This window comes from Diutina rugosa (genome assembly GCF_008704595.1).
Source record: "Diutina rugosa strain CBS 613 chromosome Unknown scaffold38_size132560, whole genome shotgun sequence".
Taxonomy (NCBI): domain Eukaryota; kingdom Fungi; phylum Ascomycota; class Pichiomycetes; order Serinales; family Debaryomycetaceae; genus Diutina; species Diutina rugosa.
This window is the reverse complement of record NW_022995203.1, coordinates 93776-118962: the sequence shown is the minus strand read 5'-3', so window position 1 is coordinate 118962 and position 25187 is coordinate 93776. Positions and strand designations below refer to the sequence as shown.

The 25187-nt window shown below is 52.0% G+C and overlaps 13 protein-coding genes across 13 annotated transcripts; 6 read left to right on the top strand and 7 right to left on the bottom strand. All coding sequences in view use genetic code 12, as the record gives it.

Moving 5' to 3' along the window:
* Positions 1-158: 158 nt before the first annotated feature.
* On the bottom strand, positions 159-4227 carry DRS1 (putative ATP-dependent RNA helicase; the record flags this gene model as incomplete). The annotated part of the gene is made up of 2 exons (XM_034158076.1): positions 159-697; positions 1977-4227. 2 exons carry the CDS (start codon positions 4225-4227, stop codon positions 159-161), a joined length of 2790 nt encoding a protein of 929 aa, XP_034010125.1.
* A 413-nt stretch (positions 4228-4640) lies between these two features.
* Positions 4641-5780, bottom strand: DIURU_005127 (Pal1 family protein; the record flags this gene model as incomplete). The annotated part of the gene is made up of 1 exon (XM_034158075.1): positions 4641-5780. One exon carries the CDS (start codon positions 5778-5780, stop codon positions 4641-4643), a length of 1140 nt encoding a protein of 379 aa, XP_034010124.1.
* A 195-nt stretch (positions 5781-5975) lies between these two features.
* Positions 5976-6197, bottom strand: DIURU_005126 (uncharacterized protein; the record flags this gene model as incomplete). The annotated part of the gene is made up of 1 exon (XM_034158074.1): positions 5976-6197. One exon carries the CDS (start codon positions 6195-6197, stop codon positions 5976-5978), a length of 222 nt encoding a protein of 73 aa, XP_034010123.1.
* Positions 6198-7741: 1544 nt separating this feature from the next.
* DIURU_005125 (uncharacterized protein) lies at positions 7742-8248 on the top strand (the record flags this gene model as incomplete). Its single annotated transcript, XM_034158073.1, has 1 exon — positions 7742-8248. The coding sequence occupies one exon, from the start codon at positions 7742-7744 to the stop codon at positions 8246-8248; it is 507 nt and encodes a 168-aa protein (XP_034010122.1).
* A 189-nt stretch (positions 8249-8437) lies between these two features.
* DIURU_005124 (protein tyrosine phosphatase-like domain-containing protein) lies at positions 8438-8962 on the top strand (the record flags this gene model as incomplete). The annotated part of the gene is made up of 1 exon (XM_034158072.1): positions 8438-8962. The coding sequence occupies one exon, from the start codon at positions 8438-8440 to the stop codon at positions 8960-8962; it is 525 nt and encodes a 174-aa protein (XP_034010121.1).
* A 1-nt stretch (position 8963) lies between these two features.
* On the bottom strand, positions 8964-9572 carry DIURU_005123 (uncharacterized protein; the record flags this gene model as incomplete). The annotated part of the gene is made up of 1 exon (XM_034158071.1): positions 8964-9572. One exon carries the CDS (start codon positions 9570-9572, stop codon positions 8964-8966), a length of 609 nt encoding a protein of 202 aa, XP_034010120.1.
* Positions 9573-10524: 952 nt separating this feature from the next.
* Positions 10525-11151, top strand: DIURU_005122 (protein tyrosine phosphatase-like domain-containing protein; the record flags this gene model as incomplete). Its single annotated transcript, XM_034158070.1, has 1 exon — positions 10525-11151. The coding sequence occupies one exon, from the start codon at positions 10525-10527 to the stop codon at positions 11149-11151; it is 627 nt and encodes a 208-aa protein (XP_034010119.1).
* Positions 11152-11625: 474 nt separating this feature from the next.
* Positions 11626-13266, top strand: ELP3 (Elongator subunit; the record flags this gene model as incomplete). The annotated part of the gene is made up of 1 exon (XM_034158069.1): positions 11626-13266. One exon carries the CDS (start codon positions 11626-11628, stop codon positions 13264-13266), a length of 1641 nt encoding a protein of 546 aa, XP_034010118.1.
* A 425-nt stretch (positions 13267-13691) lies between these two features.
* DIURU_005120 (uncharacterized protein) lies at positions 13692-16103 on the top strand (the record flags this gene model as incomplete). The annotated part of the gene is made up of 1 exon (XM_034158068.1): positions 13692-16103. One exon carries the CDS (start codon positions 13692-13694, stop codon positions 16101-16103), a length of 2412 nt encoding a protein of 803 aa, XP_034010117.1.
* Positions 16104-16918: 815 nt separating this feature from the next.
* Positions 16919-17773, bottom strand: DIURU_005119 (uncharacterized protein; the record flags this gene model as incomplete). The annotated part of the gene is made up of 1 exon (XM_034158066.1): positions 16919-17773. The coding sequence occupies one exon, from the start codon at positions 17771-17773 to the stop codon at positions 16919-16921; it is 855 nt and encodes a 284-aa protein (XP_034010116.1).
* Positions 17774-18237: 464 nt separating this feature from the next.
* STE50 (Ste50p) lies at positions 18238-19587 on the bottom strand (the record flags this gene model as incomplete). Its single annotated transcript, XM_034158065.1, has 1 exon — positions 18238-19587. The coding sequence occupies one exon, from the start codon at positions 19585-19587 to the stop codon at positions 18238-18240; it is 1350 nt and encodes a 449-aa protein (XP_034010115.1).
* A 1228-nt stretch (positions 19588-20815) lies between these two features.
* On the bottom strand, positions 20816-22147 carry URK1 (uridine kinase; the record flags this gene model as incomplete). The annotated part of the gene is made up of 1 exon (XM_034158064.1): positions 20816-22147. The coding sequence occupies one exon, from the start codon at positions 22145-22147 to the stop codon at positions 20816-20818; it is 1332 nt and encodes a 443-aa protein (XP_034010114.1).
* A 1046-nt stretch (positions 22148-23193) lies between these two features.
* Positions 23194-24909, top strand: DIURU_005116 (MFS transporter; the record flags this gene model as incomplete). Its single annotated transcript, XM_034158063.1, has 1 exon — positions 23194-24909. The coding sequence occupies one exon, from the start codon at positions 23194-23196 to the stop codon at positions 24907-24909; it is 1716 nt and encodes a 571-aa protein (XP_034010113.1).
* Positions 24910-25187: the final 278 nt, after the last annotated feature.

Sequence of the window (25187 nt, the reverse complement as noted above, 5' to 3'; positions counted from 1 at the left end):
CATTCCATGCAATGTACATGTAGTCGAAATTATACTTCAGGAGGGGCGCGGCTGCGTGGTACTGATAGAGAATACGAGAATAGACTACGTAAAATTAGTGATACCTCAGAGACTATAGTTAAAGTGGAATCACCTGAGAGTCATCAAAAGTGCTAGATCTATCGACAGTAGGACGATCTAGGGGTGACTTCTACGGTAATTTGTACCAGTATGTTTGAGGCCACCCAGTGGAATATTGACTTTATACGAGTACACACATGCAGAGTCGAATCATGTTTATTCTTATGAAATAGCTTAGGCCCGGCTATATTTAGATCAGTTCCCAATATTGGCCTGATCACAACACCGACGCCACCATAGCGGCGACCACCCACCAATCTCGTCTTGGACACACCCAAGGTGGTAGCGTCGCTCTTCTTATCGTCGTCCTTGTCACCGTCGTTCTTACCATCACCTTTGTTTCCGCAGTTACTGGAGGATTTGCTCAAGTCGTGGACCTGGGTCTTCTTGGTTTGGTTGGCAAAGTCGAGCATCGAGTTGACTCCTGCGGAGGAGACGTTCGGACCAAGAACGAAATCAACGATACTGGACACCACCACAACATTGCCATTGGTGTCAAAAAGAACAGCACCGTGGGCGGATGGCTGCTCCAAATTGTAGCCATCAATGATGACCTTGCTCTCAACATCGTCAGACCCTTGAAGACCGTGTAACGTCGTTCACCCTTTGCACCCGGCTCACCACACTTTTTGTAATGGTAGTAACATTATTCTCGATAACTTCAATTACGTTGAATCATGATGGTTGAATAGCTTGAAACCTGGCCCAACGGCCATTTCTGGTGCTGTGCCGTTGGCTACGTCAGCACACATACGAGCTCAGCATGACCTTTAGTTTAAAAAAGCTTCTCCGGCTACCCCGCGGCTCCACCGAGGTTATCCGTCCAAATTACCATACCTTACTCAAACGATTGTTACGTGATTGATAATCAATGGCAAACGGAATTGCCGATGAGGACCAATTTGAGTAAGCTTGCCCCCGAAAATAGAGATGAATTCGGATCTTTGATGTTCCCCTCACAGGATGACACAACCCAAAGACGCCGTGGGCCTGGCACGGCACCACGGATGCATGAATTAACAAAAATTAAGCGAAATTGCATCGAGAGAACTCCGAAACTGTTTAAAGCTTCAGGATTAACTTCACGGTGGACGTGGCTGATACGAGAATAGCCCCAATCGAATATCTACGACCATTCACGTGTAACTGAGAACACACTTTTGCGAGCCCTACCACAAACCAAACTGTTAATTCAGTTTTGCATTCGTGTTCACGCAAGCTTTAGCTGACGGGTCATGTGACTCGTATTTGTCTGCAAAGAGGGAACATTGAAACTGTTTGCCAAGGAAACGCCACAGCCTGACCTATGACGTAGCCCGTCACCATAGCCATCGAGGTTGACCGCGAAGCTAACAAGTCTGCTTGTGGGTTTCCCTGCTACTGAGGCACCTACACCTATGCGAAGCTGATTGCTACTAGTTCTGCCGTGCTTGGAGGGGCTGTTATTGCATTAGATAAGAAAAGACTATACTCAGGGGAAGAAGGATGTGACATTGCCGATAGTTATTACGGGTTAAGTGGCCTTGCATTCGCCTGCACTGGTACCCCGGACTTAATGCAAAGCCGCTTACGGAGGTGATTCCCAATTCTGACAGCGTCAGCAAACACCACCCGCAAAGTGTGGTCCATTGCCACCTGGAGTCCTGATGCCAACGTGAGCAAATAGCTCTACCCGATTTGTAACTACATTAATGTTACCATAGTCTTAAGAGCCTATAAACCATGACCGGAGCCTCTGTGCTCTGAACCGGGTATTGTCAGTCCCATGACCTCAAATTTCACATCTACCAAAGCTTCGTTTTCCGTGTATTTTTCTGATGCTAGCTTCGTCTATCTCGTCTACTTTCTCCCCTTACCTTTCTTCCCCTTCTTCATCTTCGGGTTCCGCTGGGCGTCGGCAGTACGGTCAGCTTTAGTCTTCTTATACAGTCTGACGCCTTCGCTCAACTCCTCGGCCCGCTTTCTCTTCTTCAGGTTAAGCTTCTTCGGCTGTTTCTGCTGCTGCTGGTCCTTGCCGCTGAACCACGTCCGTCTCGGCCTCAGGGCGATTTCCTTCTCGTGCTTGATCATGTTTTCCGCCTTGTTCAACTCCATTTCCGCGTGCAACAACTGCTTCTCGTGCTTTTCTTCCGCCAATACTTCCTCGACCGCCTCCAGTTTCAGCTCGACCAATTGATTAAGCTCTTCGATCTGTTTCCAGTCGACGTGACGAGAAAGCGCCTTACCTTTAGTCTCCGCCAACGACTTGACGGCATCACGAACAATGGCTCTATCAGGATTCAGCTCACCAACAAACGAAATCGAACGCCCTTCTCTGCCGGCACGAGCGGTACGCCCGACTCTGTGCAAGTAGATCTCGTACAGCTTGGGCATGTCGTAGTTGATGACGGTCTCGATCTTGGGGATATCCAAACCACGCGCCGCCAAGTCGGTACAGATCAAAATCGGCACCGTCAACAGCTTGAAGTCGTTCACCGCCTGGATACGCTGTTCCTGGGTCAACAGCCCGTGCAACTCGCCGACCTTGATCCCCATCAACCCCAAGATGATCCGCAATCGGTGGGCGGTCTCCTTACGACTGACAAACACCACTGTCCGCACCTCGCCCACTTGGCGACAGAGCAGGTACAACAACGCCGGCTTGTACTGGTCACGTTTTCTGATCCGGACAAACTCCTGGACCAACTTCAGCGCCGCCAGCTTTGGCGGGTCGATCATGATCCGCACCGGCTTTTGCAACAGCAATTTGATCAAGTCCTGGATCTTGGTGTTCATCGTCGCCGAGAACAAGAGCGTCTGCCGCTTGTGCTTGGGGATCAACCCCAAGATCTCCTCGAGCTCGGCCTGGAACCCTTCGTCGAGCATCCGGTCGGCTTCGTCGATGACAAGCACTTCAAGCTGGTCGATCGAGAACGACGGCGAGTTGCGGATATGGTCGATCAATCTCCCCGGAGTGGCGATAACCACATCGGGTCTTTGCTTCAATTGCTGTTCCTGTTGTCTCAAATTGAGACCACCCACAGCCATCCCAAACGAAAGGTTTTTGACGTGTTGCCCGATCTTCTTACCAACATCGTACACTTGCATCGCCAACTCTCTTGTGGGGGTTAACACGATGACCCGAGTCAGCGCCACTTTCGCCGGTTTAAACACTAACCGTTCGATGATGGGGATCATAAACGCCGCCGTCTTACCGGAACCGGTTTGGGCCCCAGCAACGATATCTTTGCCTAAAAGAGCAATAGGGATCGCTGCCAGCTGAATCGGCGACGGAGAAGTATACCCTAAATTGGCTAACCCTTTAAGCACGGGACGCGAAAGCTGTAACGTGGTAAATGAAGTGTGGGCCTGAGTAGGGGCCGCCGTCTCGTAGAACGCCGCCTTCGCCTCTTCGGAGTCCAGGTCGTTATCGGCATCGGAATCCGGGTACTCCATATCCATATCCGCCTCAACCGCTTCGTCGTCGTCATCTTCCTGTTCTTCTTCATCGTCATTTTCCTCGTCATCTTCCTCGTCATCGTCGTCTTCGTCGTCTTCTTGAGCACCCATACCGAACCCATCCATGGCAATCTCATCATCGTCGTCGTCACCATTAGCATCAGCGTCAGCTTCTTCTTCATTAGCTTCCTCATTAGCTTCATCCTCATCTTCATCAACCTCATCCTCAGCTTCTTTACCCTCCTTCTTTTCAGTCCCGATGGTCAGCACCAAACCACCTTTTCTCCGTAAGATACCATCGAGGTCTACTTGAGGGGTAGCCTTAGAATCACCAGAAAAGTCCCATCCGTCAAACGCTTGCGTGACCATCCCTTCAGCATCGAACTGGAAATCAGGGTTCAAGTCAGCACTCTCCTTGGGCTCTTCCTCTTCTCTGCCCTTACCTTCCTTACCCTTAGCCTTAGCCTTAGTAGCATCCTGCTTACTCTTATTCTTATTTTTCTTATTGTTTTTCAGCTTGGTTTGGCCAGAAACGGCCTCCGTTTCCTCTTCTTCGTCGCTTTCGTCTCCCAGCAGCACTTGCTCCACTGCGAGCTGTTCGTCGTCACTGTCGATGGTGAGCACGAGATCGTCGTCCTTGGCAGGCGCCAGCTTCGACTTGCGGGCCATTATTTTAAGGGATGTAAATTTGGGGGGGTTTTGGGTGCGTGTAGAGAGGGTCTGTGGTTCAGGCGATGGTTCGGGATGAGGCCTAGTCGCGATGAGACCGCGGGCTCAAAACGCGCGCTCCACGAACTTAAATTTCCATATCTCAAGAAGAAAACCTACAGTCTTACAGGTATTATCGTCATAATCACAGTGTTTCGTAGGTATCTATAAACGCGCCCCACCAGTGAAGCGGAAACCCCCCGTAAAATTTCCCCCCGGTGGATGCAGGTGTAACGGGAACGGGCGCCATGGGCAATAAAAAATAGTCGTCGTGGTATTGGCATTCCATTCGCCCAGCACCGCTGTGCCCCGCCCACCCTTTAAAAGATTTAAGGTCATAAAATCGAGGACTTAGTAAGTCGTTCTGCCAGCATTCACCGTCTCACCTTGAGACTCTTCACCCGGCGGATCAACAGCAGCGTCGCCCGGTCGTTGTCGGTGTCGTCGACCGAGCTGCGCCGCAGGGTGTCCTCGACACTCAGGTTCTTGCGCAACCGGTACACCAACAGCTTCTTGCGGCCGAGGGGGGGCTCCAGGCCCTGCAGCGCCAGCCGCGGCGCCGGGGCGCCGTCGATAAACGTCAGCGACCCCAACCCCGCCGTGGGCACCCCGTGCACTTCCTCGGCCTTGCCGTTGGCGTTGAACGCGGTGATCTTGGGGTTCACGTGAGGGACGTCGGTGTCGGCGGGGGTGGTGCCGGTGAACGGTTGCGGGGTGTCGTCGTCGTCGTCGGCGGCGACGCGGCGCACGCCGTACTTCACCAGCGCCTTGCGCCCGACGATCTCGCCCTGGTCGGGGTCGTAGTTGCCAAACGCCAAGTTCAACGTTTGGTCCTTAGGCTGGGGGAACAGCGTCAACGAGTTGTTGGGCCCGTCGATGGGGAACGCCTCCACCGGCGCCAACTTGGTGGTGTTCTTATTGCGGTGAGGGGCACAGGCGTCGAAGGGCCCGTCGTGGTGGAAGCCGCCGCCAAAGAACGCGGTGACGTCCAACTTGTCGATGGTGTCCAAGTTCTTCAGCTTCACCGGCTCGGGCTTCTTGGGCGAGCGCTTTTTGCGGCGGCGGTCGCGGTCGCGGTCGCGGTGACTGCGGCGCTGGTCGACCGACGAGTCGGAGAGACGCCGCTCGCGGTGGCGGTGTGACAGCAGCAGCCCCGTCGGCCGCCGCTGGGGCAGGGTGTGGGCGCGGCTCAGGCTCGACGCCAGCGCCTTTTCCCGAGGGTACTCGCTCCGCGCCGCCTGGGGGCCCGCCGCCTCTTCGTACAGCGGCGGGGGCATGGCGGGACGCGGCGGCGCCGCGGCGCCGTCGTGGGGCGACCGGGGGCTGATCTGGCGCGGTCGCTGTTGCGGCGGGCGCTGCTGGCCCCGCTGGTTGGGCACCGGCGGCGGGCTGCGGTGGTGGACGTACTCGCCCGCCAACGCCAGGGCGAAGGGGTTGTTCAGCAGATAGTGTCTAGGTTTGTTAGTATAGTGGACAAATAAGAAAAACGCCACAATCGCCACCGCCGCCCACATTCGTTAGTTGGAGTTCGTGGTTCAGTGGCGTAGCATTTTTTTTTTTATTGTATTGTTTCAGGTAGTGAGGGGGTGGTCGCCTCACCGGGCTCGCATCCGGTTGTCATGGCGCCCGCACCAGGAACCACTGAAGCTCCCATGGCGGGCGAAAACGCGTGCGATCCTTTCCATAACAAAACAAATGAATGGGGGTACTTACCGAGTCATGTCGATCTCGTAGTCGTCGTGGTCGTCGTCGTCGTGGTCGGCGTCGAACTGGCGGTTGCGCTCGACCCACTGGGCAAACAGCGAGTCCTCGGGGACCAGCTGGGAGAGCGGCGACGCCAGCTGGACTGGGGGCGGGCCCATCTGTCGGAACGGGTTGTTCAGCGAGAGCCGCCGCAACAGGTCGTCGGATAAGTGGGGGTGGCGGTACATCTCTCCGGTGTGGTCTTTAAGGCAAAGTAGACACGCTCGCTCCCTGGTGGTGGTGGCCAGAGTTTTTTTTTTTCTAAGCGGTGTCTTCGCACCGCACGACGCGCCCCACGAAAATCGTGGTGACAGAGTGGGGGACTTAGGGTAAAACGAGTGACGCCAAAAGAACGCCAAGCAGGCGAGGAATTTAAGGGTTTTCAGACGGAACGAGTTTGTGGATGTATTCGATGACCACCTAAGCCCCTAAGATGTTGGTATGCTCTCTTGTTTAACTGTTTATGGTCGATATCTTTCTTTCCCTCTACTCTGAGGGGCGCGCCAGTCTAGACCGCACCGGCTTGGCTCTGCCTACGTCATTGTGTCGAGCAAACAAACACCGAGGCAGTGCTAACCACGGCAGCGGAACACAAAATGTGAAACAGCCGACACTACTATAAGGTAACCACTAACCATATGGTCTTAGCCTTAGCCTTACCGAGGCTTCCCCTTGAATTCGCCGGTAGATTAGGACGTTGTATGAATTTGATCACGTGAGGCTCGCCTGTAACCACCCGTGGCGAATGTGCCAAAGGCGGTCCCCCCCCCCGCCCCGTATTGCCCATGTGTCGGTTGCTGTGGGGCAATCCATAAAGTGGATACGGCTAACGACACGGCGCTTCACTACCCCTTCCCCTCTGTAAGCCACGCCACGCTGGCTTGACGACACACCGCGGACCAAAGGGAAAATGACCCGCCGCCGATGTCGCGATCGTTATCGTCGCTGCTGCCGCCTGCCTCGCGCGCAAAACGCTCCCTTGGCTCGATTAGGCTAAATTATCACCACCGATAACCTCTCGTGATTTACCGAAACCGACCACCAACAACACGCCACAGTTAGCCAGTAATTCAACAGTGAAACAATAATTTTTGATTGTTTGATTTATTGTTTGAGACAACAAATCCATAACTACGTGAATGATGCTCTCTAATCAGTTCTCCCTTTTAGTTTAAATAGGGGTTGTCGTGGGCTTAGCGGGTGCGGCTGATTATTGAGTGTCGGGGGGACAGTAGGGCAGTATCCACGGGCTCGCGACCACACCTATCTCTCGGTCAATTACGAGTCTGTTAAAGGTAATTGCCCCTAGTTTTAAAGTTCTCGAGACGATTCCTCGGTAAATAGAATTACTTTCCTTATCCTTCAAATGGTCGCACAAGGGAGACTCTCCAAACTACATCAAAATTAGTCAATCAGTGATTTTTGGAAACGAACAAATTATGATCACCTGCCAACGACTACTACAACTATTATGATGATTGAGATATCCATTTAACCCATACTTTATGGTGGTAACTTGTACCAATGCTAGGAGAGCTTGGAAGCGGTGCGATTTGAAGGGCTTACGGTGCGAATAACCTCTACGACTTCGTGAATTTCGAGCCCTGCTCTTACCCGATTCAGCACCCTCACAATTGCCCCCCAGACACCCATAGTTGCTCGAGGGCTTCCCGGTCGCTCCGTAGCTACTCTTCCCAGCCAACCAACCTCAATTGCCCTCCAAAAATACCCCATGTTCAGAACGTTGCAAAACCAACCGTCGGTGATCCTGATCTTCCACAACCAGAAGCTGAAGGCGTCGCAGGCTCTTTACCAAGTGGTCGAGAAGCTCACGTCAAAGGCGCCCGTCGCCGATAAGGTCTACCTCGACTTGGTGACGAACCAGATGCCTACTTACGACCAATTCTCCACCATTGTCTCCAATGTCCCTACTGACGACAGCTACGGCCAGCGGGTGCTTAGACAGGCGTTCCCTTTGCTTAGCGACAAGCACTCGGAAAAGGGTACCACCCACACCACGATTAAAGGTGCCCCGCAAATGTTTAATGAAGGCGAGTACAACATCATCCGAGACACGTTTGACAAGATCGAGAACGGGGCGGCGTCGGAGGTGTCTGACCCGGAGGAGTTGTTCACCGCCCCCTTGGTCGTCGACTGGGACCGCGCCACCATCGCCAACGACGAGGAGGGGCTTAAGAAGATGTTGAGTCTCTACGAGAAGGAGGAGGCCGCCAAGTGATAGTCGTAGTCTTAGCCGCGGCTTAACCCGTAAAAAAATGCACATGATGCGTACCGCCCTCTTTATAAGGCGACGACAATCTCTCCTTCCCTTACTAAGTGTCCTACACTAAACACCGGTGCTGCAAACATCAGTGCTGCAAAATCTACCCCAAAAAAAGCCGTTGCTGCGAAAATTCGCTAACTTACTATGGGCTATCTCGAGGTGTACAACGCGGCGCTGGTCGTCGCCTGGCTCGCCGTGCTTGTCAATCCTGACTATCTCATCCCCGTGCAAGTGGTAAACCTGGTGCTTGAGCTTGTCCACATCGCCGGAGGCCTTGTCCGGGCGCCGTTGCTGGCGGCGTTAATGCAGTGCTACGCTCGCCTTGGGATGTGTTTGGGCGTATTGTGGAACCAGAAACAGTGGGCGCCTGAGTGGGCGTTCCGAGCAATGATTTTCGCTTGGGGTATTACCGAGGTGATTCGCTATACTTACTATTTGGTGAAACGGGGGACGTGGCTCCGCTACCTGGCGTTTATTGTATTGTACCCTTTGGGTCTCATTAGTGAAGCCACTATTGCGTGGTCAGTACTTCCTCACGTGACCCACTGGTTCCAAAAGTGGTTTCTCTATGTGGGATTGGCAATGTACCTTCCTGGTTTTGTCATGTTATATTCATACATGTGGAAGCAGCGCCGCAAGCAACTTGGCCCCAAGCGCAAGCAGATTTGAACTATCTGTATCTCTCCATCTTCTTGGCGTGCTTCTCTTCCTCCTTGAGCATCTTCTTCTGGTACTTACGTTCCTCACGGCGTTGTCCACGGCTGGGACGAGACGCGTGTTCGTCAAGCCGGTCCGCAAGCCGTCCCTTGAGACGAGTCCCGAAACCGGGAAACTCGCCATTATCATCGTACTGGCCTGAACTGACGGTCACGCGGTCAGAGCTATGGTTGTAACTGTGGTTGTAGCTGTCAGTGTTGGTACCCTCCATTGGTTCGCGGATAATGGTTCGGTTGTGGTTGGTAGTTGGAGAACGGCCAATATCCCTTTGCGACGTGCTCTGGTTGATCTGATGGTACAGCGGGGGCGCCTCATCGTACAGTGCCGGTGCTTGGGGACCTTCAGGCCGCTTAGTGTCGTCAGGATACCTCTGTTCACGGTACACAGTGGTCGGCACTGATGTCGGCACCGATGTCGACGAACTGCCAGCTATGGAGCGCCGATTACTTTGGTGATCACCCTGGTGACCCTGGTAACCACCGCGGTAGTCGCTTTGAGGTTGTCTCCGATCTTCGAGCGCGGTTCTCGCCACTTCGACAACCACGGCTTTGATGATGCCCATATCTTCTTGGCAACGGTTTTCTCTGCTGAAGCCTATAGTTATATATTGGTTTCAATCAACTGTCACCCCGTCACGCACGGCACTAGTGTCGGCATTGCTATTCCTCGTGTCGCTCTTGCGTATTCGTATTTGCTCCGCCTTCTTCCCAGTGATAACGAAGGCATAGCGCCAAACACAAAAAGATATCACCCACTCCACTCCAAGCCAAACATCAACCTGTCAATACAATCAGAATTCAATTGCAACTAGTCGAATTATTAATTTATTTTCGTAAATCGTAAGGTTTCTTTCCCGTTGAGATCCCCTTCATTTTATTTCCCGCATTATTGGGTTTTGTGTTACTTCACTGCGGATTAATCCACCCGTCTATTCCCGTCAATCAACGGAGGAACCAAGTGAGTACTCCGAAAGCTGTGTCAATACTTGGATTTTTACGTGAATTTGCTCAAGTTTTGCTCTTCTCCCATTCAACTCTGGCATTATTACTACAATGCTACTCCAGCATCACCACATTATATTCATTAAATCATTTCCAGTACAATTAGTTTCATTACAATCAATTCCATTACAAATGATTCCAGTACAATCGATTCCAGTATAATTAATTCCATTACATTTATATCCAGTGCAATTATATCCACTACAATTATATCCAGTACGATTATCTCCAGTACATTTAATCAAAGCTCGCTGTCCACAACACTCACAAACGGATAGTCAAACGTAGAAGCCACAAAAAGGCTATAACCAGTGCCTAGTAAACAAACGCAACCAAAAATGAAACCAATGCAGTTACTTCATCATTTTAAAAAAAGACTTTGTAAAATCAAACTTAATCTGTCATTTTCACCACTGCTTGTGGGGTTCCGCGGGGACTCCGCACGGAGAGGAAATTTTCCCCATCCACCCCCGCTTACCCTCACCTTACTACCAAACAAAACACACCCTCAACATGGCTCGCATGGTGTCGGCTAGCCTCAACAAGGGGCTCATCGCCTACAATTCGATCCTGGCGTCCCTCTGGATGCTTGTGCTTTTCATCACCGTCGTTCTCGGCGGCCTCGGCGGCCAGCCGTTGCTCTTCGACAAGACGTCGTGGGTGTTGATCGCCGTGCAACTGTTGGCGATTATCGAGGTCTACAACGCCGCCACCGGTATAGTGAGACTGCCGATCTTCACCACGGCGATGCAAGTGGCGCTGCGGTTGTTGATTGTGTGGGGGATTTGCTACTTCAACAAGTCGCTGCCGGCGAACCGGCTGGTGGCCTACATCACGTTGACGTTGGCGTGGTCGGTGACGGAGATCATCCGCTACCTGTACTACGCCCACCACTTGAGAGACCCTCAGCATGTGCCGCGGTGGTTGTTGTGGTTGCGTTATACTACTTTCTACGTGTTGTACCCGTTGGGGGTGGCGTCGGAATGCTACATGATCTGGGCCACTATCCCCTACGTTGGCACTGCCACTAAGGCGTTGTTCTGGGTGGTGTTGCTTGCCTACATTCCTGGGTTTTACACGTTGTTCACTTACATGATCAAGCAACGTAAGAAGGCGTTGAACAAGGAAAAGGAATACTAATCATACTATCCACTGTATATAGAATGATTATTGTCTACCTGCAAATAAAGAACACATCGATAACTGACGATTACCAAACACAGTGAGGGTGTACTTAAGTATTTGAGTCACTTGTAAACTACTAGTAAATCACTTATAAACTACTAGTAAACCACTAATAAACCAGTACAACTTGAATGGATGCTACTGAATATACTGACTCTCCTTTGCTTAAACAACTTTAATTGTGTTAATCATTTACAAGATCGTACTCTTCTCTATATTAAGTTGCTCCCTTATATATACCTAAACTCAACCAATTTAACGAAAACCCAATACACAATCAAACTCTTATAAACTTAAAGTAACCCCTGAAATACCTCAAGTCCGTATTTAATCATTCCCTTATTAATTTCGTTCTTGTTGGACCCTTCGCACTCACTACTAGAGCCCTTATCTTAGTCTGGCTCATCGCGCTTCAACCCCAACCAAACCATGCCGTCGAAGAAGCTTGCCCCGGAGAAGGAACGGTTCATCCAGGCGTGCGGCGACATCTCCCTCGAGCTTGTCGCCCTGCTCAAGCTGAGCAAGGACATCAACCTCAACGGGCTCATCACCCGCTACGCCAAAAAGTACAAGTTGAAGCACCAGCCCCGCTTGACCGATATCATCAACCTGATCCCCGACCAACACAAAAAATACTTGATCCCCAAGCTTAAGGCGAAACCAGTGCGTACGGCGCTGGGCATCGCCGTCGTCGCCGTGATGTGCAAGCCCCACCGGTGTCCCCACATTGCTTATACGGGTAATATCTGTGTCTATTGTCCCGGGGGGCCAGACCTGGACTTTGAATACCTGACCCAGCTGTATACTGGCTACGAACCGACGCTGATGCGGGCGATCCGGGCGCGTTACGACCCGTTTGAACAGGCCCGGGGTCGTGTCGAACAGTTGCGCCAATTGGGCCATTCCATCGATAAAGTGGAATATATCATCATGGGAGGCACGTTCATGTCATTACCAAAAGACTATCGTGAAGGGTTTATCACTCAGCTCCATAATGCCCTCACCGGGTTCAACGGGACCGATATCGACGAGGCCATCGAATACTCGCAACAGTCGCAGACCAAATGCGTGGGGATCACCATCGAGACTCGCCCCGATTACTGTACCGAGACCCACTTGCTGGATATGCTTAAATACGGGTGTACGCGGCTTGAGATCGGGGTTCAGCTGGTATACGAAGATGTCGCTCGTGACACTAACCGGGGCCACACCGTTAAAGCCGTGTGCCATACGTTTGCCGTGGCTAAAGACGCTGGCTATAAAGTGGTCAGTCACATGATGCCTGATTTGCCGAACGTGGGGATGGAGCGGGACTTGGAACAGTTTAAAGAGTACTTTGAAAACCCCGATTTCCGCACCGACGGGCTTAAAATCTACCCGACATTAGTGATTAGAGGTACCGGGTTATACGAATTGTGGAAACAGGGCCTCTACCAGTCATACAACGCCAACGCCCTCATCGACTTGGTCGCCCGCATCTTGGCGCTCGTCCCGCCGTGGACGCGGATCTACCGTGTCCAGCGGGATATCCCCATGCCCTTGGTCACCCTGGGGGTGGAAAACGGTAACTTGCGGGAGCTTGCGCTTGCGCGGATGAAGGATTTTGGCACCCAGTGTCGCGATGTTAGAACGAGAGAAGTGGGGATCCAGGAGGTCCACAACAAGGTGGTTCCCGACCAGGTGGAGCTTATCCGCCGTGACTACTATGCCAACGGCGGCTGGGAGACGTTTTTGTCGTATGAAGACCCCAAACAGGACATTTTGATCGGGCTCTTGCGGTTGAGAAAAGCCACTAAAAAGTACACCTACCGCAAGGAATTCACAAGCCAGCCGACACTGATCGTGCGGGAATTGCACGTGTACGGGCTGGTAGTTCCGTTACACCTGAGAGACCCGCGTAAGTTCCAGCACCAAGGGTTCGGTACCCTTTTGATGGAAGAGGCGGCGCGGATCGCTAAATACGAACACGGCCTGGAGAAGATCTCGGTCATTTCTGGGGTCGGGGTGCGTAACTACTACGCCAAGTTGGGCTACGAGTTGGACGGGCCCTACATGCTGAAGAAGCTCTAGAGGTATATATAGTTAATGTCAATGTCACGAACAAAAGGGAGACAAAAAGAAGGGAATATGAGGGTCAAAATTGAAACGTAAATGCCGGGCAAGCTGCCAAAAAGGAACTCTTTGGCGGGAAATCGAACCCCGATCTCCCGCGGGTTGCCGATTGAAGCTTGACAAGCGGAGATACTGACCGTTATACTACCAAAGACGAGGGCCAATACCTAGTTATTCCAGTTTTGAGCTACGCGTTGTTGTTTCCTGTGAAAATCATACTTCTATGTGGCCTCTGCTTTGCGTAGATCGTCGAGTCTGCTCATCTCGGGGATCGCCGAGATATTGCGAGCCCTGGGCACCATCCCCACCGCTCGCTCATACAAAACAGGACCCCCCCTCATATCTCCCCCGCATTTCACAACTCCCATCCCTCCCAAAACTCCATGTCCGCCACGTTCAATTGGAACGTGTTCCCCAGCACTCGGCTCGACGAGGCCAAACTCGTCACTCCCCTCGGGTGTCTATTCACGCCGTTCCCTGAAAACCCACCAAAACCGTGCCATGGCGTTCCCTTGAAATGCCAGTGTCTGGCGATTACGGGGCCCCACACGAAGTTGGACCGCAAAAACGGCATGTGGTGGTGTGGCTTCTGCCAAAAGAAGACGTTTGGGGCCATCGACGAGCTGCTGGCAGCGTATACCGCCGACTCGGTGGTGTATGATTGTGTCGACATCGGCACCCAGCCCGTGGACCAGATCCAAGTTTTGGTCATTGACACGTGGCAACACAGAGACCACCAACACTGGAACGATCTTAAGGAGGCGTTGACTCACGCCGCGGGCGACGATAAGTACCTATTAATCACGTTTAGTGATACCGTCCATGTACACCGGCCCCAGGGGGAAATGGTGGGGTTTGACCAGGCTGAACTGACCTTGGCAGGATTATTTAACGACCAAGGTTTAGCTAGAGTGCACCAGCGGCTCAATTTGCCCCGTTCTAATAGTGATTTGCTGGCATACTTATTTCTGGCGGCGGACCTAACCGACCGGCTCGACGCCCTCAGCGCCAAGATGTGTACCACGTTCTTACCCAGCCGTTGTGTTGGCTATGCTCTATACATTGCTGCAGTGATGATTGCCGCTGGAGTGTACACCGCCCAAGTACACGCGTTCGTCGCTGGGCCCGGTACCCAGTTCCCCGGCTTAATCACCGAGGCTAATACTCGCCCAAGGCTGCACCATGACATCGAACAACTCCAAGCTCCCCATTATCTCCCCGCTTACAAGTATTACCTGATATTGGCGTTGGCGGCGGCGGGCCATACCCTCCAGGATGCTTTCGTCATTGGCGACTCGTTGCTGAAGAAACCCACCAGTATCAACCCTTTGGGACCTCAGTGGAGTCTCCAGCTATATACGGGCCTGGTGGAGCAGGTAGGCGTCCACGAGATGCGCCCGTTAGTGAGTGGGCTGGGGGGACTGGTGTATGCGTTTGAGCTGTTTGCCCTGTCTCGCTTCAGAGCTCAGTTATCTTTGAGACCAGCTCATTATACTAATGCTGAGCTCACGGTGGTGACGCTGACGGACCTCAAAGTGGGGCGAATGGTGTTTGGCGGGGTCCCGTTGCCTCTGCTGTATAGTCGGGCCCAGGCCACTGCTGACACCCACCCAGAGAAAATCAGCGATACCGTCACGCGCTACGACGCCCTGGTGGGTAAAAAACTGTATACGAACCGGTGGCAATTCCCCCGTTTGACTGGAGACGATACCCTTGCCGTGTTCTTCGAAATGAACACGGTGCGGCTGCTGGACCGCCTCGCAGTGCTGGGCACGGAACAGGTCCACATCCAGTTCCAGTTGAAGTACTGGGACCATAACAGTCGGTGCTGGCGGCTCCAAGTTACCACGGTTAATAAACCCACTACACTACTGGTACTTGCCAAAAACAAGCGCAAATACACTGATGGGCTGACGAGGATCGTCACTAAGGATAATATGATGCTCAAGGACCTTGCGTTGCTCCAAAGCTTTGATCAGACGGCTTGGGTGGTACTTTTAGCGCGGCTATTGGTCAACAAAATCGACTACACTCTCGGGTTTGAACCGCTAGATCTGGTGGCAGCGATCGCCGACGATGCCCTTGTCGAGCTCTTCCACCATTTTGGCGCCATCTCCGAGCTGGGCGTGGTGGGCCAGCTGGTGTACCACGACTTAAACAGACGCTATCACATCAATCCGCGGTTTGCTCGCCTCCCCAGTATCATATACAACCTCCGCAAAAACCCTCAGTTGTTCCGCATCTTCAACTCGTCGCCTGATGAAACGGCGGTGTACCATCACTGGTTTCTCCGGTTCCTGGAGCAGGAGCTGGTGATGGCGATTGAGCCTAAACTCGAAGTGGTGGGGCGGGGGCCGGTGCCGCTTGACCCCCAGTGTCTCGATATGCCTCTGGGGACGTGGATGGTGCTTGATAATCAATTCACGGTGATTATATACAAAGTGGTGAAGACTGCTGACGATGACGAACACTTACACCCATCAAATAACGAGGACCGCATCTTTGCTCGCGATCTCCCGCCTCCAGTGGTGGAATATCTTGATAAACCACGCCGCTTTATCCCCAAATACGTCCTCACACAGACTGACCATTCGCAACAGAGATTTCTCCACCTGCGGCTTAATCCGGCTAACAGGGATATCGAGGTCGAACGGGTGGAGAAACTGTTTTTGGGGCTTTTCTCCCGCAAAGTGGTGAAGCCAGTGGCGTCATACGACTTGTTGATGACCGACGATATCAGCTTAGACCAGTTTTACGATGGGGTGACTGCGAAAGTGAAGAAGTTTTCCCCTTAGACGACCTTAGATACGATTAATGTCATTCTCAAACTCAGTTACTAGCAATGGAAACTAGGAGTATCCAGTGAAAACACATCTTTGAGATTCAACCACGATGCTAAAACTTCCTACACGGTGGTGTACAGCACTAGTGAGCAGGCCGAACTCTATAAGTATGGACTTATCAGCATGTAAGAAGTCAGACGTGGTCCATTTTGTATTACTAGGGCTCTCAATGATTTACCCTATCACTCAAAAAGTTTACCCTAAGACTCAAAAATTTTACCATCCTTTAAGAATTCACAAAACATTTGACAAACACATTTCATTGGGGTATATCGTCATGTACGCTGGAATACGACGGAATGCTTCGGTTGAAAATGAGGGGTCGAAGCGAAGGTCAGAGGTTTGCCACATAGCTCTATGTATCGATGTAGCCATAAAGTTAGACGAGACACGTAAGCTTACATTTTCGAAATGCTCGAGTGCTATAGCAATTGGACTGTGAGTGGAGGTGTAATCGAGTATCATCATTCATCTCTGATTAGCCTAAAAACTCAAGTGATTGAACCCTGGTGGTTGACGGCATATGTTCTAGGACTGGAAAAAAATTCTTTCAGAACCAATCAGGTTGACAAGAAGGGTTCCTTTGTAGTAATTCACTCGAAAGATTCAACTTAAAGCTGACATCCTTGACCAAAGGAGAGACGCAACCAGTTGATAGAGATGACCAACGACGTCGACGAAACCTGATAAGCCTGTTTTAACTCATATCCAATCATTCGTTCCTCACTCAATTATGTCTCATAACATCACATTACCTGACTCAGTTTTCAAAGCTTCTTGACGAATTTGATTACGGTGTCGATCAAGTCCTTTTGCGCCAGTTCCAGCTCCACTTTGTGCGATGCTCCAGGCACTACATGAGACAACGGCGACCAGTATTGAGGGTCAGTGGCCTGTTGAAACTGGCCCAACACCTGATTCTTATCAATCTTCTCATCGACATACTCATCTTGTTCCCCGTATAACACAAGCAATGGTTTCTTCACTTTACCAAAGGTTTTGGCGTGGTCTTCGGCGGTGAGATAAGTACTGAAGAAGTCCTCGGTGCCTCTCTCCTTGGCAATACTGACGAAGCGAGCACTGCTAATAGGAGTGCTGAAGGCGATCTTAGTAAATTTAGGCGGCAACACTTCTTTCGTCAGCAAATTGGGGTAAGTAGACTCCACTTCTTTAACCAAATTCTGGAGGTCTGTGTGGGTCAATTCCGCAAACAGCGCCATCGCTTCAACGTCCAGTACCCCTCCTTGTAAAATGCCACCGTCAATAGGCTCGTCGGCGTCGGCATTTATCAAATAGGCCAATACATCTTGCGACCCCGTAGAGTGGCCTGCCAATACCACTTTGCTGCGGTTTTCCTCGTGTTTTAAGTAGTGGACAAGCCGTTTCAAATCCTTCAAATCCTGTTCCAAGCTCAGCTGAGCCCATCCTTGGTACAGACTCTTTATAAGGGGCTGGATCACCGACCACGATTCAGGGAGCGATTGGGACAACGGAGCGAGGTAGGGCAACGAACCTAAGCCGTCGCCAAGTCCTCCGACCCACACGATGACATTGGGGGCTTGGTTAGTGCCGTATTCGAACGCAGTGAGGAACAGCGTGTACTTAATGAGTCGTCCTTCCATTGCCTGGCAAGTGGGTGGAGAGCGCGCGCACTAAGGGTCCCCCCCTTAGCCACAGTATTACCACTGAAAAAGAAAGAAATAGATAAGGGAAATTGTGTGTGCGTTTGACTTTATTGTTAGAATTCTAAGGATATTGTGTTTACGTTGGATCGTTGATGCTGGGGAAACATCTTTCTATCAATAAGTGGTGCTTTAGACGTATCACTTTGAACAATCGAGTCTTCGTGGTCTCCTTCGACGTTGAAGAATTTCAACGAAGTTGTCACCATGGATGATGTCAATTGCCCTTGACCACAGCATCAGCAAATGGCATTAACCGTAGGATTGTAAAGGGTATTTGCGCCAAACAGTCGAGTCTCGCAATGTACCGACATAGCGTGAAGAGTGTTCTCATGCAATGTCCATAGACACTGCTAGGCTCATTTGTTCGGATAAGCTAGGTCACTTCGTGAGGATTAGTGGTCTCAAAGGGTCCCCCCGGGGATATCGTCGGCGATTCTCAGATCATCATAAGCGCCATCGTCGGGCGCTTCAGCGAGCTGGCGAAGCATGATCGCCGGGTGTTTGCCCAACTCCTGGAGCTCCTTGAATATAATCACCGGTTTCTCCGCTAGCTTCAAAATGCGCTCCTTATTGCCATAACAGATCACCAACACGTATTTCAGCCAGTCGTCGCGCGGGATGTGGTGGCGCTTCATCGCCTGCTGCAAGATCTTGAGGCACAGGTCGTCCAGCGACGCCCGCAATTGCTTGAGCGGCTCCGCGGCGGTGGCGAGCTTCGGCTGCAGCGGCTGCAGTTGTAAAGTAGGCGGCGCTTGCTGTTGCTGCTGTGGCTGTAGAGTAGGCGGCTGTTTAAGCAGCTGCATCAGCGGTTTGGCGTCAATACCACGATGCAACGGCGGCTCGGGGTCGCGGCGCCGCTGCTGCACTTTCTGGAGCTTGAAGTCGGGCGCCAGGCGCGTCTCCGTGAGCTTGGGCACCAGCTGCTGGACGATCTTGCCCGTGCCCATCGAAAGAAGCGTCGCCTGCGAGAAGCGGTGGTCGGGCGCCAGCAGCGGCACCGAGTCCACCAGGGTGAAACTGCCCGCTTTATGTATCTTGGGCCGCGCCGCCAGCTGCGCCGGCACCACCATCGCTGCCATCAGGGTCGGGGGAGTGCGGTCGTCATCCCCCAAGTCCAGGCGATGGCTATACGTGGGCGAGTCCATGGTGCTGGTGGAACCAGGGTCTAATGTCGGCGTCGGCAACGGTTTCAGGTCTTTAAGCAAGCGAATGACGGGGATCAAGTCCTTTTTGAGGCGATTAAAGTTGTCGTTAAGCTTGCGGACGTCGACTTCCAGTGGGGTGAGCCCCCCCAGCTTATCGGGCAGCGTCGGCAGCTGGAGGTCGGGCGCCAGCGCCAGCGACGCGAGCGCCAGCGCCACCGCCTGGGAGACGCCGCGCAGCAGAAGGCGCTTCACCGTCTCGCGCACCAACACCGTCAGTAGCTGGAGCAGCTCGAGCGCCACGGCGCCCAGCGCCCCCGCCACGCCGGCGTCGATGTCGCCAAACAGCTTGGCCGGGTGGCGCTGGTGGTGGTGGGCGATAAGCTCGCTGATATGCTTTTTGATCACGAGGCGCAGGTGGAGCAGCGCCACCCCGATCTCGCGGAGGTGTTCCAGCGTCAAGTGCGGGAGGAGGGCGCCGTCGACGTTGTGCTCGAGGAAGGCGGCGGCGGCGGCGCGCTCGTCGGCGGGGAGCACCAGGTGGACGTACTGCAGCACCTGCGCCGCGTCCCACTTGAGAAACAGCTCCGCGGGGCGTTTGTCCAGCATGGTGTGGTGGGCGCCGTTAGATTTGGCAATGGGCGCGCTGTTGGTCGCGACGAGCCCCCGCTGACTCAGCGATGACAAAGACAGACTGTGAACGATTAACCCTTTGATCGACAAGTTGACGGTATAATTACATCAATAGGTTCTTCCATCATACCAAACAGAAGCGTCTGTTCGAATCGTTGATTGGACAATGGCTCATTTTCAGGACTCCTTTGAGGAAATAAGCTTCTCTGTTAGGTACTAGAAGCAGCCATCACTACTCCCAATTGAGACAGAGATACGTAATCGACTGAATCAAGGCAAAAGGCTTACCAAAGCAGTATGTACACGCGAGTAATCTTTCCAGAAGCAGTCGATGAGCATCAACACATACGTCGCCTCCAAAGCGGGGGCGAGTGGCTTAGTAGCCTCTGCGGCTGTACACCTAATAACAAAACAAAACGGACATATACTTTCATAGTACTCTAAATTTGCATCAGCGACTTGCTGATATAATGCAATTATTCCACCTTATCTCTCAATTTGAATGTAGTCGTAATCTCCATCAATCTCACTTTCCTAATAAATTTTGATAATTCTTGATAATCTCTGCTCTCCTTAAACTTTGGCAATTTTCATGAGTAAGTGCAACAAACCGACAACAATTTCAAAAATTTATTGGAAAAAAAGAGACGGTTTCAGCTGATTCTTATTTGGACTTTCAAACTCCCCTTCTTGTTGTTTTGTTTGACGGTGTGTTTTAGCTACTACCCCCGAAAATGGCAATTTGTGACGGGGGTGCCGGTGGCGGGAATGTGACGTGACATCGCCGGCAGGCGTTTTTAATTATGGTCGGATACCGTCGGTTATAGACACCCACGCGTCGGCCGGGGGTACCGCCACCATCGGCGAAAAACCATTGAGGATTTAGCCGACGCTAACTCTCGGCTCCTGCATATAACATCGGCCCAAGTTGACCGACTTATAGCCGATCAGAAACACTTCGCTTACTGTACTCACGGTGACGCATGCAATAGAGCCTCAAACATAGCAAAACTTTTTTTTTTTAGTAATCAAGATAACAAACGTGATGTACCCTGTGGAACATACCTTTACTCAATCGGGATTTTAACCCCATGACATTGATCACGTGAGAAGCACCGAGCGGAATATGAAACCACTCTCGCTATTACCTTCTCATTGAACTAGACTTATATCTTAAATGTTTCTGATGTTTATTGTCCATATGCTAACTCCCAAAATAGATCTTATCGATGAAGCGTTCTTGCGCTAGCGAACCGGCCTTCAGCAACTGGCCCACCACCACTTTCACTTCAGGAAAAGCGTGGAATATACGTCGAAGCCCCATCTCCGTACACAAGTAAGTGACAAGCACGATATCCTCCGGTTTAATCTTGTGGTCAACAAGGATCTGGATCGCCATGATCGCGGCGGCACCCGATATGATCTGCGCATCGACAAGCATCACTTTTACCGGTTTCGCCAGCTGCTTAGGAATCAGCTGGTAGTGCAATTGCGGTTCCCCCGTGGTCGAGTCCAGCTGGATAAGCATTTTCCCTACGGGCGTGCCCCTGAACGCCTTACGGATACTAGTATCGAAACAGTCCCCCAGCGGGATTACCAGTACAATCATGAGTTCGTGAGTATCTTTTACTCCCGTAAACTGGTAGCCATCAGGAGTGGTGACGATTTCCTTAGTGGTGGAGTCGGCGAAAAACGTCTGGCACGCTTCCTCAATAAGTAAGCGGCTCATGCGATTGAAATAAAAGATGAAGTCGTCGCGGCACGTGTCTTCCGCGAGCAAAATCAGGTTGATGCCCACCACCTGGTTCGTCTGGGGCAACACCCGGAGGTTGGCTTCCGGCAAGGCGATGTTCATCCCCAACCGGCGCAATTGGTCCAAGTGTTTTAGCGACTTCGCCGCCAACTGGGTATTGATGTGTTTGATCATAAGATCGATGGCGATCGTGTTGTCTAGCCCCCTCGGGATGACCAAGTCGGCGTTGGCCATCGTCGGCGCCACGAACTTGAGCGCGTTGGGCTTGACAAACCGCTCCCACTGCTGCAACAGCCCCGGCAAATCCCGGCCGCGAGTCATGATGTCCCGGGTGAGTCTGCGGGCCAAGCATATGTCTAGGTCGGTGTCGACAAACACCTTCAAGTCCATCATTTCCAAAAGACGAGGGTCATAGAGAGCATAGATTCCCTCAATGATGATGACGTTGGTCCCGTACAACAGAATGACGCGGTCGGTGCGGTTGTGGGTCGTGAACGAGTACACGGGGATCTGGACGCGTTTCCCCCGCTTCAAGTCCCGCACCGTCTCGATCATGTACTCCATGTCGTACAGGTGCGGGGTGTCGAAGTCGAAGTTGTTGGCGAACGCCTGGGCCAGCTCCTCGGGGGTGAGAGGGTTGTAGAAGTTGTCAAACAGAAGGAGCACCGTCCACGGCTGGTTGATGCGGCCAATGATCTGCTGGGACACCAGTGTCTTGCCCAGACCACTGAACCCCGCGATCCCGATGATGTAGGGCTCATCCCACGGCGGACGGTACTTCATGGTTGCCCCTGGGGTGGGTGGATCAGCTGCGATGGCCGTCGCGCACTCGCCCGTCAATACTGCAGACAACCTCAGAGCCAATGGCTATTGTAAGCGCTTAGCTAATCAGAGCAACACGGCGTGAATTTCTGGTGTCGATTGCGGGGTTTGCTTGCCTGGTGGGGAGGGGCGAGAGTATCCGCTCGGTTGTTATCTTCACCGACGCCATCCAGGGGGGGTAATACCCAAATATCCAACGCTGCCAAGCAACGCCACCGCTACATATCAGCGGGCACATGCTAAGGGGTCGCCGCCATCGCATGCTGCTTGACGTACACCCACACACCCTCGAACCCCTGGTACATACACGGTGCGGTATATTGGTACACGGCTGGAGACACGAGATTTATTTGCTCTACGGCTGCCCTCGAGAAAACAAATCCCGCAATCGGCTGAAGCTCATGTGGCTGACCACAAAGTCGGGACTGCCGGAATCACAAGAAGCTTAGATGCAGAAAGCGCACCGCCTCGTGGTGGCGACGGCGGCCCCTACCACTAAAAACTCGCCGGCGAGGCATCGAAAAATTCATTCAATTACCTCGTCGGATGTAGAGACCTAGAAATGCTGCAATATCGTTGCTGCCGGCAAAATTGATGCCTCGGGGATATTCCCAAGTTAGTTTCGCCGTTGCGTAGGTGGTGACGCCCCTGCATGTACCCTCCATTTTAACTTCGGCGAGATAAATGACGCATGAGGTGTTTTATCCCCACGAATGCGAACTAGGTAGGGAAATACGGCCACGCCAATGGCGAGGGACTCGTCCACGATTGGATTAGCTAGAAATAGGTAGTAATACCACCTACACTATAGCAGCACATTTCTCCTTCATCTTATTTCCCCGAACTTGCCATGGTTCGGCGGTGAATGCGCACATTTGAGGCTACTTGCGAGTAAACAGTGCACGTCTAAATTTCGCAACCATCGGCGAGGTTCACCGATGACAAAATTAACAGCCTCGTGGTATATAATGAATCGCTGATCCCCTGCAAACAACATCAATAAACAAATGTCTACCGATACCGATAGCATCAAAAGCTTTGGTACCGAAAAGAATTTCCAACCTGATGGGGGCGCCGTCAAGGGGCACCGCACCCTCTCCCGCAAAATGACTCGAGAACTGATTGAATCGTACATCGAGAACGACCCCGGTGTCAAGAAGGTCCGCTCGAAGCTCGAGGAAGATGGTGGTGGCGCTGGCGCTCTTGGCCCGTTGACAGAGCCCAATGACTTCGATGTCTACACGCCAAAGGCCGAGGCCGACACCGATTTCAATGACAATGACGAATGGAAGTACCCCATCGACGCCGAAACGGGGTTGAGAATTGTCGAATTCGTCCCTGGCGACAAGGCCAACCCTAAAAACAGATCGCATTTGGTCAAATGGGTGTGGACTGGGTTGCTTGGTTTTATTTGTTTCGTGGTGGCTTTGGGTTCAGCCATCGTCACCGGTGACATGGAACGTCCCCAAAAGACGTTCCACGTGTCCGAAGAAGTGGTCATTTTGGCCTCCGTCACCTGTTTCGTGCTCGGTTTTGGTTTTGGTCCACTTGTGTTTGCGCCTCTCTCCGAAGAACTTGGTCGGCAAAGAATTTACGCCGTGTCGTTATCGCTTGGTCTTATCTTCATTATCCCGTGTGGCTTGGCTCACAACATCACCACGCTTATCATGGGTCGTTTGCTTGATGGGTTGGCGTTTTCGGCCCCCATGTGTCTTATTGGTGGTTCGTTAGCTGACATTTGGGAGGCTCAAGAACGTGGTACCGCCATGGCTATTTTCTCGGCTGCTCCATTTTTGGGTCCGGTGATGGGTCCCATTTTCGGTGGTTTGCTTTGTGACCACGCCCCGACGTGGAGATGGGTGTACTGGTCGTTTTTAATCATTGGTGGGTTTGCCAGTCTTCTTTTCATGGCATTTGTCCCCGAAACGTATGCGCCGACCATCTTGAAGCGCCGGGCTAAGGCTCTCAGAAAGAAGACCGGCGACGAACGTTACCGCACCGTTCAAGAGTTGAAGCCAAGAAACTTCAAGGAAATGGCCCACGACTCATTTTTGCGTCCGTTTTTGCTTCTTTTCGAATTGATTGTGTTCTTGATTGCCCTTTACATGGCTGTTTGTTACGGGTTACTTTACATGTTCTTTTTTGCTTACCCCGTCATCTACCAGGAAGGTAAAGGCTGGAGTGCGTCGAAGACTGGTGTCATGTTTATCCCCATCGGTGTCGGTGTGCTTGTGGCCACCGGTGTCGCTCCGTTTGTCAACAAACATTACAACAAGATCGCTCAACCCTACAGAGACCGTAACGAAATGCCTCCCGCCGAATTGCGTTTGATTCCCATGATGATTGGGTGCTGGTTTGTCCCTCTCGGTATGTTCCCCTTCGCCTGGTCGTCATACCCTCGTATCTCGTGGGCCGGTCCTTGTTTCTCTGGTTTCGCTTGTGGCTTTGGTTTCTGCTTGCTTTACAACCCCGCTAACAACTACATTGTCGACTCGTACCAGCACTACGCCGCCTCTGCTTTGGCTGCGAAGACGCTCGTGAGATCGTTGTGGGGTGCCTGTTGCCCGTTGTTTACCATCCAAATGTACCACACCTTGAACTACCAGTGGGCGCTGACGTTAATGGCGTTTATTTCCCTCGCGTGCTGTGCCATTCCTTTCATGTTCTACATTTTTGGTGCTAGAATCAGAAAGAGATCCAAGTACGCCTACTCGCCCGAGTAGAAAAATTTTCAGTTGCATACATACCCTACATAATCTCCGCATACTTTATAAGTTAATAGTTAAATTCTAATGATCCCCTAACAAAACTTGAGTGACAATGTCAACTTGCATAAAGTTGCATCGAGTGGCACGCACTAACCATTGACCTCGTTATAGATGCCAAAGGATAGTATTGTGGAAGTCTTGGGTGTGTAGCCGTCATATCAACCACATAACCCTAACTTCGAGATCCACACGAACGTTGTATCTATTTGAGACTTGAGCGGCATAATAAAACA